Source organism: Physeter macrocephalus, chromosome 7, assembly GCF_002837175.3.
Source record: "Physeter macrocephalus isolate SW-GA chromosome 7, ASM283717v5, whole genome shotgun sequence".
Taxonomy (NCBI): Eukaryota; Metazoa; Chordata; class Mammalia; order Artiodactyla; family Physeteridae; genus Physeter; species Physeter macrocephalus.
This window is the reverse complement of record NC_041220.1, coordinates 117,011,442-117,032,122: the sequence shown is the minus strand read 5'-3', so window position 1 is coordinate 117,032,122 and position 20,681 is coordinate 117,011,442. Positions and strand designations below refer to the sequence as shown.

Below are 20,681 nucleotides of genomic sequence, written 5' to 3'. Positions count from 1 at the left end.
GGAGATGTTTAGTGGGCTACAGCTCAAAACGGCATGAAGTAGGAAGAGTGATATGTTTTCTCCAGTCTACTTTCTCCAGTCATGCTTAGGGATGAAATAATACAGCAGATACTAGAACCTACTTTTTTTTCCTTGTAGACACTATATTTGTTGAAATGTTCTTTGGAACAAATTCTGTTCTTGGCTGGACTGTGGTTTATTTTGACTTCCTCCCTACGGGGGCAGAGGACCACGTGCTAAGAATCTTGAAGTCATTTGAGAGCTTTCTTGTTTCATTATATTCTACATGTGCATAAGCTAGCTTTCACTTGGTGTGCTAGTTTCCTGTGGCTGACATAACAAAGTACCACAAACGAGGTGGCTTAAAACATAAAGATGTGTTGTTTCAAAGTTCTGGAGGCCACAAGTCTGAAATCAAAGTGTCAGTAGGGTCATGCTCTCTCTAAGGTTCCTTGCCTTTCTCTTAGCTTCTGGTGTTGCCAGAAATCCGTGGCATTCCTTGACTTGTAGCTGCATTAACTCCAACCTCTGCCTCCGTCGTCACATGGCATTCTGTGTCTCTGTGTTTTCACATGGCTGTCTTCCTATAAGGACACCAGTCAGATTGGATTAAGGGCTCACCCTACTCCCCTATAACCTCATCTTAACTGATTCCATCTGCAATGGCCGTATTTTCAAATAAAGTCACATTCTGAGGCACTGAGAGTTAGGACATCAGGGTATTTTGATGGGGAACAAATCAACCCATAACACTTGGTAAAACTGTGATAACCTCCAAATTTCAGTGCCTTTAACAACAAAGTTTTTGGTGTTTGTTCATATTTCACATTGGGTGCAGTTTGGCTCCAACTCGGAGACTCTGCTCCCTGTATCTTGCCCTTTCCAGGATCCAGGCTGAGGGAGCAGCTCTTCTCTTTCTCATGAAGCAAAGGAAAGCTTCCAATTGCTGAACTACACAATGGCTTATAAAGCTCTGTCACTTCTAATCACCTTTCACTGGCAGGACAGGTCATATGGCTAAGTCTGTAGGAATTGGAAGAATATGTATTGACTACCCGCCACACATTTGGTGGTTAATAAATGGGAGGAACCATTCCAACAAGCAGGCCTTTGACAAAGGGTTGCCCTATCTCTTCACTCCGGTAGTTTTTCTGGAACATGAATTAGGTCTTCTATTTCTCTTGCATTACTCTAGTGCTCTATATCAAATGCCTGGCACATGTTAATACTCAATAAAGTTTTCCTGAATGAATAAATATACAGTTCATATTCACTTTGCTTTTAGCATCCTGATGAAAAAGATTTGTTATTAAAGCCCCAAAGGACATAGTTAAAGATGAAAACCTCATTTGAGAAAATAAGTTGCTGAACGAATCATAACCCCAAAAGCACCTATTACTGTTCTGAGTTCTCTACTATTAATATGAAAACTGGTGCCTGAAATAAATGGTCTTAAAATTAGTTTTAAGAACATCTTTTAACCCAGAGCTTATTCATGGAGGAAATTTTATTGTTCCCATGGATAGCATCTCACCCCCTTACTTTGTCCTCATACCCGTATCTTTCTTCGACCTCACATTTCATTTTCTAATAAATTCATACTTTAGTTATCTTTTGCTAAAGGCCCTTCTTTATTACCTCTCTGCTTTGTGCTCCACAACGGGAGAGGCCACAACAGTGAGAGGCCTGCGTAGCGCAAAAAAAAAAAAGAAATTTCCCTGCAGTCTTGTGACAAGTGATTCTTACATTTATTCATATTTATTTATGTTTTAATTCTTGACGCTTTAATATTTTAAGTAGTTCAAAATTACAAATACCAACAATTTAAAGGCACCTAGACTATCTAAAGAGACATATTAGAAACAATATTCTGAAAGCTAAATTTATCAAACTCTATTCATCCACAAATGTTTTTCAACCATATGAGCATAAGAAAACAGTTATTTTTTTGGTCTCTCTTCAAATCCCTAAAAGTCTGTTGAGTAACGGTTATCAGATTGTCCATCCTCATGATTGTGAAGTTGAAAAGGAAATGGAAAAAATATCCTCATTGTGAGCCTGCTGCATCTCCTTATACTGTACGTAGTTAGACAACCTATAAAGATTATGGTGTGTCTCTTTACAGAGGTACCACACTAAATCCAGGTTCCCTCCCCCCACAGAAGCAGGGTTGGGAAGAGGCCAGTCCCTGCATCAGGACCCCCAAATCTGCAGGGAATGCTCAAAACCCTGGTCTATGAAACAACTCTTGGCCCTGCAGCCCTGTCTGCTCCCAACTGCCGCTGACATGCAAATCCAAACAGGCCCTTTATCTCCCTTTCAAAAGTTTTCTTTTCATGTTTTCTCTTAATCATGTAGAAATTGTGCTTTTCAGGAGTGTGAAAGTCACTGAAGAAATCACGAAAGTTGGCAATCACATTGAGGCCAGTGCCTTCGTGTCCTGGCATCTCACAAGCAAGGACAGTTTTACTAGTTAGAACTCTGCTGTGTCCTCCCAAAACCAAGCTAAACTGACGCTAATGCTAAAAGCCTTCACTACTTTGTGAAAAATCCATCAAAGGTTTTGCTGAATGATATTTATAAGGGCCTTACTGTTCTCTTTCAAAAACTGAAATGCCCTTCTCTGACAGTTGAAAAAAATTGCTTGTGCTTTTCATCTTTCCCTCTCAGAGTGTAAACATTGTTTTGAGTGAAAGGAGCTGAAGGAGCGCTTACTTTCCCTTGAAATTTTATTTTTAAATAAGAGAGGGAGAAAATCCTTTTTCTGACTAATACTAATAATACAGGTCAAAGTGTCAGGCGATATACAATTAAATGGAAAACAAAAAAGGTTCCCCCTCTTTTTCCCACAGTACAATGGCACTGGAATATAAATTACCGATGAAGATGAAATAATACTTCAAAGCTGGCAGGGCAGGGCAGGGCAGTGTTTACAAAGTATTTTCTATGGCACGATAAGACACCGAAGATGACGGTAACCCATGGACTTGAGGGTGTTGCTGAATAGTCTAAAACTAGCATGAGGTAGGATTGTAGGTCCCTATAGCCTGTGACCCCGTGATATGCTTTGTTTCGCAAGGGCAGCTGCAGTTATCAACAGATGTTTCAGCAATAAATAATTGGTATCATCTCGGAAAAGACCCATCTACCTGGGGAGAGGGCATAATACCAAAAACACTGCCCAGCTATTACAGCCACATTAATCTCCCATCTCTCCAGGTTTCTTGGGGAGCATGCTGCAGGTGTTTTTTCTGAGAGAGAGCAGACAAACTCTCTCAAGTCAGCAAGCTTTGTGTGGAGCGTAAAAGAGGTTGGCCCCTGCCATAAATTTCTGTCTGTGGCCACACACCAAATGAGAAAAGATCGGGGGGATGGGGACGTAAGAGAGGGAGGAAACAGGGGAGGCTGTGGAGAACAGAAAGGAGAGCACAAAAACACATAAGATTTTTCTTGATTAAGTTAAGCCTAAGAGAGGAACATTAGAAATGACCCTTAATTTTACTAACTCAGGCGCTCAGCACAATTCTATGCTTAACTTTGCCCTGTTATTTGTGGAATTAACTTAAAGACAGCGTTTACACTCCAAGTGTAATGCTAATTTTTAAAATGGAAGGGAAACTTTTTATGGGAAGGATTCATTTCAAGGTAAAAAAAAAATCACAGAAATTTAGATTTATTAAAAAAAGGTAAGAAGAGATAACTGAAAAGACAAACTCAGCAGCCTTTAACTATTTTTTATGTAAGAACAGAATCTCACAATTATAACATGGTCGTCCAGCTTCAGTAAAGTGTACTATTGAAACCAGTGGATAATGGGACAAAAACAAATCATGGATCATGGAATTTTCTCGAGATACTTTTGACAAGCTAAGGTATTAAAAGTAGCCCGAGTTCACAGGGTGCTATAGTTCTCCGTATTTACAAAACAGAGTGGTTTAGCAATTGTGCACTTGGGGTCTGACACAATAAGAAAGCATCCTGAGAGCCTTTAGGAGGTGTGGTTGCTTAATTTATAGCTTGCTGGGTAAGCGAAAGAAAATGATGCTCAGAGTTCAAAAAGCTCCCAGGTTAAACACATTACGGGCTAAAGCAGCCTAATGCACTGATTCTTAGAGCTGCACCTGAGTGACCTTGTGAGCGGGGCACAAACTTCTTCAATTCTCTATGCCTTTACTTCCCCCCAGTTGTGACATCCGTGCAATATATAGAGGGGAAGTAGAAGGAATAATGAATGGATTACTGAAATAGTCTAACAACTATGAGCTGTTTGTCTCTCGACTCACATTTACCCCAAATGCAGCGAGACCTGGAAGTTTTTAAAACACCATTTTCACTTTTTCCGCTGACGTCACCACCAGCTGTGAATACAGCGAGGGGGATCTGGTAAGCGTGCGTGGAATGAAGGGAATAAAACGCTGGTTACAGTGATGTGCTGCATCTCAGTTTCTCAGCCTAGGCTGGAAATTCAGAGGAACTTTCTAAGCCCCAAAGGTCAAAGCAGAGGTCACTCCCTCTGTGAAGCTATCCTGCTCTTACCTTCCGGGGAAGCCATAGAAAGTTCTTAAATGCCACCGGCCGAATCACAGGGCTTTCCAGGCCCTTCTCCACTCACATTCCTGTTTAGGCTCTCTGCCTTTAATTTATAGCTTGCTGGGTAATCTAAAGAAAATGATGCTCAGAGTTCAAAGAGCTCCCAGGTTAAACACATTAGGGGCTGAAGCAGCCTAATGCGCTGATTCTTAGAGCTGCCCAATTAATCGCCACCCTATTTTTTGCAACAGTCATTCTTAAACTCTAACATGCAACAGAATCATCTGAAGGGCTTGTCTAATGTTGACTGCTAGACCCTCACACCCAGAGTTTTTGATTTGGTAAGACTAGTGCAGGGCCCAGGAATCTGACTCAGTTTCTGCGTGATGCTAGTGCTGTTGTTGGGAGGTCTAACTTAAAGCACCATTGCTTTAGAGCTGCACTATCCAATTAAACAGTAGCCCTAGCCACATGTGGCTATTTACATAGAAGTTCATTTTAAAAATTAAATAAAACTAAAAATTCAGTTCTTCAGTCATTCTAGCCACATTTCAGGTGCTCAAGAGCCACATGTGGCCAGGGGCTAAATGTATTGGGCAACAGAGATACAGAACATTTCCAACATTGCAGGAAGTTCTACTCTACAGCTTGCATTAGAGTAAACAAGTTTCAGGACTTCTACCTGTGCTCTCAAGTTCATTCCTTGAGGCTTCCAGAGGGAGAACTGGAGCAGGACGGAGGAAGGGGCTAAGTCACAGCTCCACCACTCACTGGTCTGTTCCCCTAGGCAAGTTAATCTCCCTGCACCTTAATTTTCTCATCTGCAAAATGGGCTTGATAATGGTAATAATCACTGGAGGGCTACTTTGAGAATTAAATGAGATGATGCATGTGCAAGCATTTTGTAAACCCTACAGTGATACACACACTACAGTTTTTGTTCCATTCAACTTCTCCACTAACAACAAGCACACTTATTTAAAACCCCTGGTTCACCACTGAATTTGTTCCAAGTATTCACTTTCCTTTGCCTACGGTCCTCAGTCTACTTAACCTCGGGTGTTTGTTTTCTGGAGGGCTGGAAAGTTTTTTGGGGGGCAGTTACTGTTCCTCCAGTAACAGTAATGACTGGACAACAGTAATGACTGTTGGAGTCACTGTCTCCAACAATGCTGTTATGTGTACATAGATTAGGGGATCTTCCCTGGATTTTTGTTTTAATAGGTAAAAACAATGTCTATATCTATACATTTATTTTGGGATGACCCCAAAACACATTCCCATGTAAACCAATAAAATAAAATTTTGGGAATATTATCATTACTTGTAATGCCTGGTCTCCAGACAAACGTCTATATTTTATGTGAGAAAAAATATACAAGCTAATAGAGTCTCTTCTTTGATAGTCATCTAAGAGAATGTAGGAAAAAAAAACACTATCAGAAAGGAAAATGGCACTCCTAGTAGTATCCCCAGTACCTAAGCCTGAAATCTGAGCTCAAATCTGAGTTCATGTGTTATTCTTGAGGCTCTCTCCTATCTGGGGTAGAGGTACCCATTTGATTAGTTTCCAATAAATGAGGTGAGGAATAAGCATGCCAATGACTTTGACATGATACTTCCTGAACAGTGTGAATCATGAGGAGATAAGGGAGTGAACAGGATTCCAGGCAGGGCTCAGGGAAGGGACATGCCAGACCTCAATAGCTTAGACAGCAAGTCACATGGATGAAATAGTGGTGAATTTATTTTGTTTAACCTACCCAACTTTTAGAAAGTAGTATTTTAAAATGAAAATGCTATGAGGCATGGCGGAATCAAAACTACTGCTCCTGGCCCACCAAGAATATGCAAACAGGGACTTCTCTGGCAGTCCAGTGGTTAAGACTTCGTCTTCCAATGCAGGGGGTAAGGATTCATTCCCTGGTCAGGGAGCTAAGATCCCACATGCCTCGCAGCCAAAACACCAAAACATAAAAAACAGAAGCAATATTGCAACAAATTCAATAAAGACTTTAAAAAAAAAGGAATATATATATATATTTTTAAGTCATGCAAATATTTCAGCATGACAGGTCCTCATTGGGCCCACTGACCACCCTTCTTCACTTGTACTTGATTTGCCTTTCCAACAGAAGGTCTTATGGGCAAGCAAACCCTCTTAAAAAGCTCCCCCCCCACACACACATTAGTCAATTTGGCAGAGCCGACCATAAGGGTAGGGTCTGTTTTATGCTTCAAAGAAATTTAATCTATTAGACCACTTAGAGGCTAAATGCCTCACTTGGGGGTGTCAGAGGAACAGGTGGTGTGGTTCTTCCTACCAGTAACTGCTCCAACCCGGCGCCAATCACATCCTGCAGGTTTGTTTTGTCCTCTGGGCCCACAGCTTGTTTGTACTGCCACTTTTCAGGCACGAAGGGCCACTTCATTTCCTTTGCCTCCTGGATCAGGGTTCTTAACTCGCTGGGGAGTGAAGCTGAAAAGGTCAGAGTTCAGGTAAGGAAATTGCAGTCAAAGAAAAGGCTGTTGAGTTACCAATGTTATGATGAAGCACCTCAGTGGCAAAAAAATTTTTTTCCTACCTCTTGCTGGCTGGCCTAACCTGGTGGTTCTGACTCAAAGAATAATAGCAAAAAGCTATCTGTCAGGGGTGGCCCTGGTCTGCTTTGCCCTACAGGTAAATTGGGGTAGTCAGGCATTAAAAAAGGTTTTAGCAGGAAGTAAAGCACTTCAGTGACTATCTCTGCATGAAGAATCAGAGAAAGGAACGAAGGAAATATTATTTTTCCTGTAAAATGAGAACGGGACTGAGACGGAATGGCATTTGGGGCTTGTGGCAGCTGGGTAATGCAGAGAATCAATCTGTACAGCCTCTTTTTTCTCCTCTAAGACCTCACCTCACCTCAGACTTTCCCTGTGGACTACATTTGAATATAGACAATGAATGCAAAAAACCCATATCAATTTATTATGAAATGGCCTTGTTTCACATTAGGAGATATGGTTAATCTCTTAATAGATATCAAACCTAGTTAATTATATAAGTCAACAATCTCCTATCCAAACTTGGGAAACGTGAAAAGCTCTGCAAACTAGAAGGTTTTTTTTCTTAAGTTTGGCATCCGAACCAGATTTGAATTGACTAGAGGCTATTTATAATCTTGTTATAGTGAGATTAGTCAACATTTTGTTCTGAAAATTTTAATGTTTGACTGTAGATTCTGCCCCAGCTTCTACTGGAGTGTTAGTGTAACAGATGGTATTTACACCATACTTCCCTTTCTAACATTTAAAAAAATTCTGAATTCTGCAGCACATGTGACCCCCCCCCCCCCAGGGCTGTGAATAAGGTATCATGGATTTGTATATATGACTGCCAGCTATAAACCTCCAGGTGCTTGTCTTGCAGACACGTCAGACTCAACATATCCAAAACTGAACTCATCACCTTTTTTCTAAATATTGTATTTCCCTCTGTTTTCTGTTTTGATGAATGCTACTATCATTCACTGACTTGCCCAAGTCTGTAACACAGAAGTCAGTCTAGACTTTTTGTTCTCTCTTCCTCCCTGAATCTAATTGGTTATCAAATTCCATGGATCCTAAAATCGATTTCTTCCTTTTAATTATCAGTAATTCTTGCCTGAATCATTGTTTTCTATCTCCCCCCATCCATTTCATCTTCCAGACTGTTGATTCCCATTTTGCTAAAAACAAGATGGACCAGGCCATTGCTCTACACAAAATTCTCCAATGCTTTTGCACATCTTGTCCTCACTGTTTGCACTGCCCTCCCTCAATTGCCTCATGACCAAGCTCAGGCCCACTGACTTCATTCAGCATTCAGTGCAAACACTGCCACTTCTCATCAGCCCTGCCATGATCTCCCAGTGGAACTGAGATGTCCCTCATGAGTGCTCCCAAACCCACAGGTGCATGCTCCTTTCAGCGTTCATCCCACTGTTCTCTAGCCACATCTATCCTTTCACTGAACTGTGGACTGTCAGCTCCCTGAAAGCTGGAATCACATCTTATCACTTTTGTAAATCACACCATGATTGTTAAAAGAAAGATTAGTCTCATGTTTACATGAGACATGCTAAATAAGACAAAAGAGATATGACAAAGAGAGTGAAAAAAAAAAGAAGAGAAAGAAGAAAAGCTAACTCTGCCTTGGTTCATGATGTCTTTTTGAGTCCTTGCCACCAGCTGGGCAAATGTAAGGAAGTCTCCTGAGGGGAAGGACTGCTTGGCATTGAGGGGATAATGCATGGGCTATGTCAATGAATGATCGATCTGGACTGACTACTAAGGATAGCTTACAAGTATCACACTGAAACCATTGTCCCCCCACCCCCTGCCCCATTCAGTAACCCAGAACTACTGAGCACCCTCTGTGCAATGGCACTCCACCAGTGAAAGCAAAACCACGAGGTTGGAAGCCTATGTGGTCACAATCTCCTCTTACCACTGACATAATTTTAATCTCTGAAAATGTTTCCAATATACATATAGAGAAAATTTCTTAAATGATATTTCTAAATAATCATGAATAGGACGACTATTCAGTTCTGTTTGCTTAGGACAGTCCTATGTAATCATAGTGTGCTTATTAATAGTGCTTTTTCACTCTCAAAAGTACTTCAATTCTGATAAATTATTTGGATACTCTGTCCATGAGTGTCAAGCTCAGGAGTCAAAGGATTAGTTAAATGACAACAGAAATGTGATTTCTGGATTCACAGAATTTCACTATATTTTGGCAATGAATAGCTTTAAATATTTTCAAAATTTCTTCATGATGATCTATTTGTTACAAATCCTTTTTTCCTCCTCATACCACCCTTTCTGTACAGATCGTGCCAGAACGTGGATAGTCCACTGGGGAATACTGAAATAAAAGATGCCTCTGAAATATGTTTTAAAAACATATCTCTTGGGACTTCCCTGGTGGCGCAGTGGTTGGGCGTCCACCTGCTGATGCAGGGGACGCAGGTTCGTGCCCCGGTCTGGGAAGATCCCACATGCCGCGGAGCGGCTGGGCCCGTGAGCCATGGCCGCTGAGCCTGCGCGTCCGGAGCCTGTGCTCCGCAACGGGAGAGGCCACGGCAGTGAGAGGCCCGCGTACAGAAAAAAAAAAAAAGTATATATGTATATATCTCTTTTTGGATTTCAGTTCCTTCTCTATCTCAGGGGGTTAGAGTTGCTAGGACTAGTCACCCATGCTGACTATGACAATTTCTGAAGAAAAAGGATGGGGCTGAGAGGAAGAGGGAAAAGACTAAAACCCACAGTGTTCATGTTCAAGTCCACCGGCTGGACCTGTCGCACTAAGTGACCCTGTACCAATGCCCTTCTCTGGGAGCACATGCGGGTGATGACATCAGTGGCAGTGGCAGCCCGACCCATGAGCTAGAGCTGCTCAGAAACCACCTGCCGAGGGACAGGCTCCGTGTTCAGGCTGTGTCCAACCGCACTGATGGCGCTCGGGTGGACCACGCAACACGCAGTGGCGATGGGCAAATGCTGAGTTTGTTAATGGCTCAGCACAGGGTTCCTCCCCCATTGGTTTACTGGATTCAGCCAACCCCAGCAGTCCGCCCCTGACGGAGCAGTAGCCTCCTCTGCCTCTCTGGTCACTTACTTCCCCAAGCAGCTTACCTGAAGGGCCATGGCTAATTGAGTGATTTTGCAGTTGTGATTTGCCTTATCTGGAACTAAACTGATTATTTCTCCTATTCTGTGGCACTTGGGAAGAAAAAGAAAATGAAAATCCTTCCCGATTGGGGGCTCAGAGTCTTCACTAAGGAGAACACAAAGCTTAAAGGAATTTGGGCTGAAGAGACAAAGGACATGATGTAGTAAAAGGAGAAGAGAAAAACTTCAGGAAAAATAGCAGAACACAACACACTGCCCCTGGGGAGAACTAGGACCAGCACTGGAACAAGCAAAGTTAGACCCTGATGTATCTGGCTAGTAACGAAAGAAAACACTAAGGCTGTGAAACAACTGGACATGGAGCATGTTATCTTGAAAAGAGCATGGATGACATGTTACAAAAAATTAGACTTCTAAAGGCACCTAAAAGTTCTCTTATAAAAATATATGTGCCTATATACAAGAATGTGGGAAAAAGACTCTCCTAGAACCTTTTCCCATTACATAATCAACAATAAAAGAGATGGGGAGTGTGCATTTTATATGGGGATCTTATTTCTGTAAGGAATAGCAAATGACTAAAACTACAAAGAAAAATATTAAAAGCACATAAAAGGGACACACTGATAGAAATGAAGGGAAATTTATCTGAATGCTAAAAAGAAATCTAAGAAGGCTGCCTCTTCAAAACTGGCTAAAGAAGAAATCAGAATTGCTTTAACTTTCTAGACTTTGTGATTGAAACTTCCCAAACAATGACTCATCTAAAACTATGAATGGCACAAACTATGAATGAGCAAAAAAGCCAAATTCTTAAACCCTGATAATGATGCAATAAGTATTTATCAGTATGAGTGGATTTATTTTACAAATGGCATGTAAATACAAGATGAGAAAATGTACTGATGATCAGTAAAGAGAGATGGGACTGATGAGATGACATATTTGTGGAAACCGTAGAAGTCTATGGAAACTGATGAGGCACAAAAGCCTAGTTTGAAAAAAAAGTATGTGCCACCATTCAGAAGTTGCTTCAATTTTTTAATAATTGAAATTTACGTGCACCAGCCCACTTGGACCCTTTGTTCTTCTTGAACTAAACTGTTTCTTGTGGCCTCATGTTTACTGAAGCTTAAAATTAGAACTGACAGCAATTCACTGCAACAAAGTGGGCTTCCTCCCCTGCCCATCCACCCACAGCCCATGTCCCATTCATGCCCTAGAAATCCACTCATCTCTCTGTGGTCATCTGCCAAGAGAAGAAAAATAGGGCAGAGATGAGAATGTGTTGTTCAGACAGGGGAAAGGAGAGCAAACCCGCTGTTCCCCACTCCCCCCGGCACCTCCCATCAGGACCTCACCTCTGCACCGCTGGTCCTCCCTCTTGTCCTCCTCTAACACATCTGACGCCTCCAACAAGAGCTGGTCCAGCACTTGCTTGCACTCTTGCAGTAGCACAGCTACAGCTTTTTGATTATTCATGATAATTACCCTCCCTCAATGATGAGTCGAGTGTCCCTGGGTCTACGGTGATCAATTACCTAGGAGAAGACATCGATTCTCAATAAAAGAGCCCCTTCAAGCCTGAGGTACCTGGTGAACAAAAGAGAGGGAAAGATGATTAACTGAAGGATCATCAATTATCTGTAAGACTCAAGCAGGGAGGGATAATAGAGCAAACACATGAAAATACATGACAGCCCCTGAGGACTTTCTTAGCGGAGTGTGTGAAATTACTGCAGGGCCTGGTCTAGATGGGCAGCACCTCGAAGTCATCAGAGAGCAGAAGGGAAAGAGTCCTGGTGCAGACCTGGTTACCCACAGTGAAGTCAGTGGAACCACATGGAGCCAAATGAAATGAATATACCCTATGATTCATGTATCTTCTGAATACCTCATATCAGTGCCTCTGGATCCCAGTGGCGCCACACTTTCTGCCTCTCTGGAAGTCTACAGGAAGCATCTGGCTAACAGTTCTAATATTCAGACACAAGCACATGGTAATATGAAGTTTACCACTCTCATAACCCACTGCTGATTTCCCCTGTGCAGTATTCTTTATGGTATTTAGCATCATATAATTTGGACCAAAATAGGCAATGACAGATGCCAAATTTAAAGCTCTTCACTGCCATGCACATTGCCAAATAAAATAAAGAAATGTAATCCCAGAAAACCCAATTTCCCAGATCTATCATATGGATAGATCTACTTACATCCCATTTAACACATATACAGCTGAGAGACTTCTTATATAAATATGACTATACTGTAATGAGCTATTGCAGTCAAAGTAATTTCAGGAACAAAATAACCCACTGACTGTACAAAAATGCCTGACAAATACTGAAAAGTCTCTTGATTAACAAATCTTTTTTTTAATTGAAGTATAGTTGATTTACAATGTTGTGTTAGTTTCTGGTGTACAGCAAAGTGATTCAACTTCATATATATATATATATATATATATATATATATATACGCACACACACACACACACACACACACACACACACACACACACACACATATATATGTTCTTGTTCAGATTCTTTTCCCTTATAGGTTATTACAAAATATTGGGTATAAGTTCCCTGTGCTATACAGTAGGTCCTTGTTGTTTATCTATTTTCTATATAGTAGTTTAACAAATCATTTTGTTTGTTTTCCTTTTATTAAAGAATGTACATTGTAGACAAAACAAAGGAAGTTATTCTCTTCCTGAATTTGCCAGAATAGACAGTGGAGCTGCTGTCTGGTTGCGACACTCTTGTATGGCATGTAGAATCTTATTACCAAAGCAAGAGAATCTGAAAAGAAAGAAAGTACAACAGATATATGGATGATCTACTCCTTCTGTTATCTAGCAGATCCATGCAACACAATATTTTATTGTTTTAGTAATCATTAAAAATATTAAACCAGTGAATTATTGTGTTGGTGTTGGGGAAAATGTGCTCTGCTACACAATGGCCTCACTTTAAGAAGCTGGTTTTGAATCTGAAATAGCAAGAAAGCATTTTTCTATCTTTTTTCTATTCTATGACTTAACAGGAACAGAAAATGAAGGATGAGCTGTGAAATCTAAACTCTGTAATTTTCATTCTAACCTGAATTTTATCCTCGCTATGCTTTAGGTTTTCATTCACACACACACACACACACACACACACACACACACACACACACACAGATAGAAGTGCCAAAGCAAAGTTTTAGGATGCAACAGACTTGTTTCATGAAGACAATCATGTATTCGTTGATGAAGAACACAAGCAGAGTTTTCATACAACAGTCTTGTTACTTGAAAGAGCACTTACATAAGTGAAGTCATGAAATTAGTTGCTGGAAGCATTTAAACATAAATATAAATTTAATCTCTTTTCTGTTTAAGATGTTTCATAGAGTACTCCTGCATGGATTGGGTTGTTGGACTAAATGGTTTTCAGTGTCCCTTTTAGCTCAAGTGTTTATGTCAGTGTTTTGTGGTACAAGCTGACCATTAGCTTGCCTTTCTATGAAAAGAACTAAACAGTAAGGGCTGGTCAGAGAGTTAATCAGTAGACTAGAGTGAGCAAGAGGCCATGTAGCAATGATAGCCCATTCCCACCATTCCCTGAAAAAGGGAGATGGTGGCTATAATGGAAGGTTAGTATGGAAATTGAGAAATGCAGTTGGTGGATGAGAAAGTTAAGAACAAACTTTGCTTGGAATGAGTTACGGGTGAGTAGGACTCTCACTTTTCTTCAAGTCCTAAATTAAATCAAGAAGGGAGTTCACTTTCCCAGGATCCTTTTTATAGGACTTCATATAGAAAGAGAGGTATAAGAAGAAAATATAAAGAGCTCATGCACAAAGAAATAAAACTGCACTATAATGTAATTTTAATAGCACACCACCCCTTTGTCTAAAGGCTTATAGTAATGTTTTATTAGTGCTGTATCATCCTCTTAGGGTAGACAGTAGTCTTCCATTATAAATTTTAACTGCTTTGTTTCTGTTAATATTTTAAGCAGAAAGAGTATGTAGTAAAGAAAAGAAGACCTAGAAATAGGAAAACTAATATACATAATAGTGCTCAACGACTAATTCCACTTCATTCTCTACTATTAACTATTCGTGAGACCTCTGAGTTTCACTTTTGAGATTCACTTTTCTCATCTATATTTTGAGGGGATTGGTTGGGAACAATTGTTAAAATGTTTCCAGGTCTTAAATTACATACTCAGCAGTAGTTTAGATAGACCAGGTTGTCTATCTAAAGAATAGACAGACTAAAGAATATCTGATATCTATTTACTGAAAAATTCCTGGCTCTTTTCAGAACCCTTAAGTGTAATATTTTTATGTATACTTTTCTCTGTGGGTTAGAAGTATGGGCTTGAATCTTAGAGGCTGATTACTAAATATTCTTCTCTGCTTTTGTTTCCTCACTTGAAACCCTGATTCCTGATGCACAGGATCATAAATCTCTTCCTTTTGTCTAAGTGCCGTGAAGGAGAGATAAGATACATGGTTTTGTGAGGGCAAACAACAGGACTTGACCTAAGCATTTGGGTAAGGATAGGGCAGGTCAAGGGGGGCTTCTCTGAAGATGTGATGCCTGAATTAACCTCTGAAAGAGGAACAGGGCTTAATGAAGTTTAAATGGTAGGCAACAGTCCTAACGTAGAAGGAAATATAGAGGGAATGAAGGAAGGTCAGGTTGGCTGAACTAGACATAAAAGGAGAAAGCTGACATGAAGTGATGCTGGGGAGGTAAGCAGGGAATGTGAAGGGCCTTGCATGCCAGGTAAGGAATTTTGTGTTTACCCTGAGAGTCACAGAAAACTACTGGTAGCAGTAGGAACACAACCAGATTTACATTTGGGAATGATCATTCTGTTTTGAACGCAGTTTGTGTATAAGGGGGCAGGGAGGAAGAGGGTGACTGCAGGGAGATCAGTTAGGTACTTATTGCAATAATCCAGGTGAGAGATATAAGGGCTTTGGACCAGAGTGATGATATCAGAGATATAGAAAATTGGAAAGATTTGAGAACTGTTTAGGGAGTATATGCACTATTGGTGTTGGATGGCTATGAATGGTCTTAAGGATGAGTCCCAAATTTCTACCTCACCATAGTTCAAAACTGAATAGATGATGTTAGCATACTTTGAGACAGGGAACACACACGAGAAAAGACATAAATACACCTTCTATTTCTAGCAATAAAGATAGTAAGGAAGCTAAATCATACTGTTCAACATAAGCAATCAAATTTTAACCAAGAAAGCATGTCTAAAAAGGAAGAAGAGATTTCCAAGATAATGAATGTTTATTACTTGTAACTTCCCAAACTATACCAAAGATATTCTTTATACTTTTTGAAAGTTATAGCATTTCCCCCTTTCCCTGTAGAATTCAGGAGAGACAATAGGAAGAAAATATTGTAACATGAGAAACACTACGGAATCCAACCATCTGTCTAGACTTGTATGGTTCATTGTTAGGCATAACAGAGGCTGGAGCCCAGGAAATTTTCCTTCAGGCAAGAGTCCCGCTGAAAATTTTGGTCAGCTTAATTTATAAAAGAATCATTTTCAATTTTAACACATATTGATTTTTGCCCCCCTGAACTGTGATGCTCTGTGAGCTATACATTATTTCTAAATTGGAAAATGGATGTTTCCCAGTATTTTTTATAATCTATGAATTATTTTTTCCATTTTAATGTCCCCCATATATTTTTTCTTTAAAAATCAAATAGAAAGAGACCAGAAAAAGCAAACAAACATGCAAACAGATAACTCTAGAATAAGTTAGAATCATAGACTCTAAGGCACACATGCACACATAAAGCCAAAGAGTTATTTGTTCATACACTCTGTGTTTGATTTTGGCATATGAATACTTTAGTTCTATTGATGACTAAGAATTTAGTTGAGTAGCTGATTTATAGAATAACTGGCAAGTCAGCCATCATTAGAAAGAAGCACATCAGTGGATTATTCAAAGCCCCATTTCTTTTGGCATTTGTGTTTAAGTTTTTTTCACTGGACAATCAGTATACTTATTAGGGGGTAAATTAGGGAAAATAAAAGAACTCCAAAGGTATTCCATGGTTTACTGGCTGCCACCTTTGTAATAAATGACCAGCCAACTAGTGAGAATCCTTAGGCTTGAAGATGTGGGGAAGCGTAAAGAGGTAAAAGAGATGACTCCTACTGTCAAGAAGTTTACAATGTAATTAGAGGAATAAGACATAAATATATAAAAAATGAACTATTCAAAGCATATCACACATGATTGTATTCTAAATGCTCAATTTAAATTATCTTTGTTGGAATTTAATTAATGGTTGGTTAAATTTATAAGCAAGTTTACAGAGCTCATTTAATTCATATGCACATGAATAATTATACTAAAAGTACTGTTTCATCTACATTGAAAATTATGTATCACATTATTTTTAGGAGAAAATATATTCTGGTCTCCCACATAGAATAACAAGAATAAGTTTCTCTAATCAGGCCTCAGCAATGACAATCCAGCCTTTCCCACCATTTCACCCTCTTCTGAGCAACACCACACATCAACTCTGACCATATTACCTCTTGCACTGATTGGTGGTCAAAATGGGTAAAGAAAAGGAGAAAAAGAAATCTGACTGGAGAGTAATACAACTGTGCAGCTTGCTTAGATATGTTTGGGTGACAGCCATTTGTTAGCATTTTAAAACTGCATGAAAAGGGAGAAGGAGAAGGCAACTTCTAACCCACCAAAAACCTAAAGGGTAGACTTCTCTTTATAGCATATGGAAGACTATATGCTCTGACAACATTCCTGCTGAAAACAACGAAAAATGCTGGAAAAGCGTGTTAAAATATCTAAAATATATCAATGAAATGGCAAAAAAGGAAGGACTACTCAGAAGACAAAAATCAAGGAACCCAGAAAATTAACACAGAGGCTAGCATTTGCCTTGAGTGTATTTGCCAAACACTGTGAGTTGAAACTGGTTTTCATTATTTTGGAACATGGGAGGATAGGAAATAAAACCAAAGGCCTACCCAGGAGGGAAATAAAAGAGGAGACACCCCCTGCATAAAACTGAGATCCTAAAAGGTTGCACTTTTAGTGTAGGGGTGAGCTAAAAATATATTCTCATCTTCTTTCCCTATCTGCCAGGAAAATTTTCTGTGGCAAAACATGCTGCTTCAAGGAGGAGAACAAAAATTTTTCCCTTGCAAATTTGAAGCCACAGGTCTGCAAAACCTCTGTCTGATAATTATTATTTTTTCATAGATTTTATTTGCTTATTTATTTATTTATTTATGGCTGCATTGGGTGTTCGTTGCCGCACGTGAGCTTTCTCTAGTTGCAGCAAGTGGGGGCTACTCTTTGTTGTGGTGCACGGGCTTCTCATTGTGGTGGCTTCTCTTGCTGCAGAGTCTAGGCGCACGGGCTTCAGTAGTTGTGGCACGTGGGCTCAGTAGTTGTGGCACACGGGCTTAGTTGCTCTGCAGCATGTGGGATCATCCTGGACCAGGGCTTGAACCCGTGTCCCCTGCATTGGCAGCCAGATTCTTAACCACTGCGCCACAGGGAAGCCCCATCTAGCTGATAATTATTTTTAAATAAACTATTTACAAATGAGCCCAGGTTGGTGGTTTTCTCAGGCAACTGGTGGAATGAAACATAATCTTCTCTAAAGGAATCTGATTTCAATCCAAGTTTCAAAGACTGTCACCTATAAAGTACCAAGAAATATGAGCTCCTGGTCAAAGCTCACAAAATGCATAAGATAAAAAGGAACAATGAATGAAAGCAGAAACAACAGATAGTAAAATTAGACCTACAAAAGACTATAGATAATGGAATTATCAGATATATACTACAAAATACACATGTTTAAAGAACTGAAAGAGTAATGTTGAGTGTATGAGTAAAGAGCAAGAAACTATAAAAAGGGACAAGCATATTGAAAAAGAATCAAATACAATTTCTAGAAACAAAAAACATAATAAAAATTTAAAATTCAGTGCATTGGATATATTTGATAAAATATTACCTCTGGCTAAAGACAGAATTTTTGAACTGAAAAATACATCAGAACACATCACCTAGAATGCAACAGAAAAAGAAAAAGGGATGGAAAATACAAGAGAGATTAAGAAACACAGAGGACTGATGGAAAAGCTCTAACATATATTCAGAGTCCTAGATGGAAAGAAGCTGAGGAAGCAGAAGAACTTTGGAGAGATAATGACTAACAACTTTTAGACCAGGTGAAAGACAATAATCAAAATTCCCATAATACTCAAGTGGGATAAATTAATAAAAATTCACACCTAGAAATATCCAGTAAAACTAGGTAACACAAAAGACATAGAGAAGATCTTTAAAATGGCCAGAGAGAAAAGACAGATTACCTTCAAAGAAATAACAATGAATTTATAGATAGCTACCTAAAAGCAAGAGTGGAAACTAGAAGACAGTGAAAAGATAGCTTTAATATGCTAGGAGGGGAAACCATGCAAAATAAAAGTATTTAAAAATAAACATCAACAGTTCCAAACATACCTCTATAGTATGTACTTTAGATAAAAGGAAAGTGGTCACAGATGAAAGGCTTGAGATTCAAGGAGAAGTAATAATCATAAAAGTGGTAAGTTACTGGCTAAGTATAAACAAACATTGATTGTGTAACGCTACAAAAACAATGTCTGTCTTGTGGATGAAAAAAATAGAACAATATACATACAAACACCAACAGCATATATGTCAGGAGGAAAGTGATTGACATCAAAGTTTTCTAAGATCCTTGAGTTGGTCAGGAGGAGTGGAGACATTAACTTTAGACTGTGATAAAATGTCTAAGATAATCCATAAAAAATAAAACATATAACTTGGAAACTAGTAAAAGGAAAAAAAAAACAATCTAAAAGAAGGTAAGAAAAAAAGAAAATCAAGAAATATACTTCTAAATGACTCACAGGTCAAAGTAGTCACTATTATGGAAATTAGAAAATATTATAATGGAATGATAAATACTACATATTGAAATGGAATTCAGTCAAAGTGGAACATAAACATATCAATGCTTCCAATAAATACACATGAATTAAATACTACAGTAAAATGATAATGATAGACTAGATTAAAAAATAGCTACATGGATTTTTTTTTTTTTTTTTTTTTTTTTCGGTACGCAGGCCTCTCACTGTCGTGGCCTCTCCCGTTGCGGAGCACAGGCTCCGGATGCGCAGGCTCAGCGGCCATGGCTCACGGGCCCAGCCGCTCCACGGCATGTGGGATCTTCCCGGACCGGGGCACGAACCAGTGTCCCCTGCATCAGCAGGCGGGCTCTCAATCACTGCGCCACCAGGGAAGCCCGCTACATGGATTTAGGTAAGCATAAGAATACGGAAATGTTAAAAGTAGTAAGATGAAAAAAGATATAGAAAAATACTAACTAAAAGAAAGCTGATGTAGCTATATTAATATCAGATTAAACAGACTTTAAGGGCTTCCCTGGTGGCGCAGCGGTTGAGAATCCGCCTGCCGATGCAGGGCACACTGGTTCGTGCCCCGGTCCAGGAAGATCCCACATGCTGCGGAGCGGCTGGGCGCATGAGCCATGGCCGCGGAGCCTGTGGCTTCCCTGGTGGCGCAGCGGTTGAGAATCCGCCTGCCGATGCAGGGCACACTGGTTCGTGCCCCGGTCCAGGAAGATCCCACATGCTGCGGAGCGGCTGGGCCCATGAGCCATGGCCGCTGAGCCTGTGTGTCTGGAGCCTGGGCTCTGCAACGGGAGAGGCCACAACAGTGAGAGGCCCGCATACCACAAAAAAAAAAAACAAAAAAAAAACAGACTTTAAGGCAAAAAGCATTAGTACCAATAAAAAGGTCACTTCACAATGATATAGTTCAGCTCACCAGAAAGGTAGAGCAATGCTAACACTGCATATATCTAGTAACATAACTTCAATATATATGAAACAAAAATTGAAAGAATCATATAGAAAAATATGCAAATACATAATAATAGTGGGAAAATTTAACATACTTCTCTTAGAAACTAACATATTAAGCAGATGAAAGTCAGAAATGATATAATTGATTTGATCAACACAATTAACAAACAGATCTAATAGATATTTATGAAACAGCATACTCAACAGTAGCAGAATACACATTATTTTGAAGCATACATGGAACATTTACAAGAATTTAACACCTGCTGTGCCATAAAAGATATCTCAACAAACTTCAAAGCATTAATATCAAACAGATGACATGAACTAAATGACAAAAGAGAGGAGGGCCCTAAACCAAGATGGCAGAGTAGAAGGACATGCTCTGGCTCCCTCTTGTGAGAACACCAGGATCAACTAGGTGCTGGACAATCATCGACAGGATGACACTGGAACTCACCAAAAAAGATACCCCACATCCAAAGACAAAGGAGAAGCCACAATGAGACGGTAGGAGGGGTGCAATCACAA

The 20,681-nt window shown here is 39.7% G+C and overlaps 1 protein-coding gene across 1 annotated transcript in view; it reads right to left on the bottom strand.

Annotated features, from left to right (window-relative positions):
• ALPK1 (alpha kinase 1) overlaps window positions 1-20,681 on the bottom strand; it is a 133,655-nt gene that overhangs the window by 60,512 nt on the left and 52,462 nt on the right. The window contains exons 3-4 of the mRNA XM_024119298.3: window positions 11,553-11,784; window positions 6,855-7,009 (exon numbers count right to left, since the gene is read on the bottom strand). Coding sequence (XP_023975066.1) covers window positions 6,855-7,009; window positions 11,553-11,673 — 276 coding nt within the window. The 5' untranslated portion in view covers window positions 11,674-11,784. The remainder of the gene's footprint in view (window positions 1-6,854; window positions 7,010-11,552; window positions 11,785-20,681) is intronic.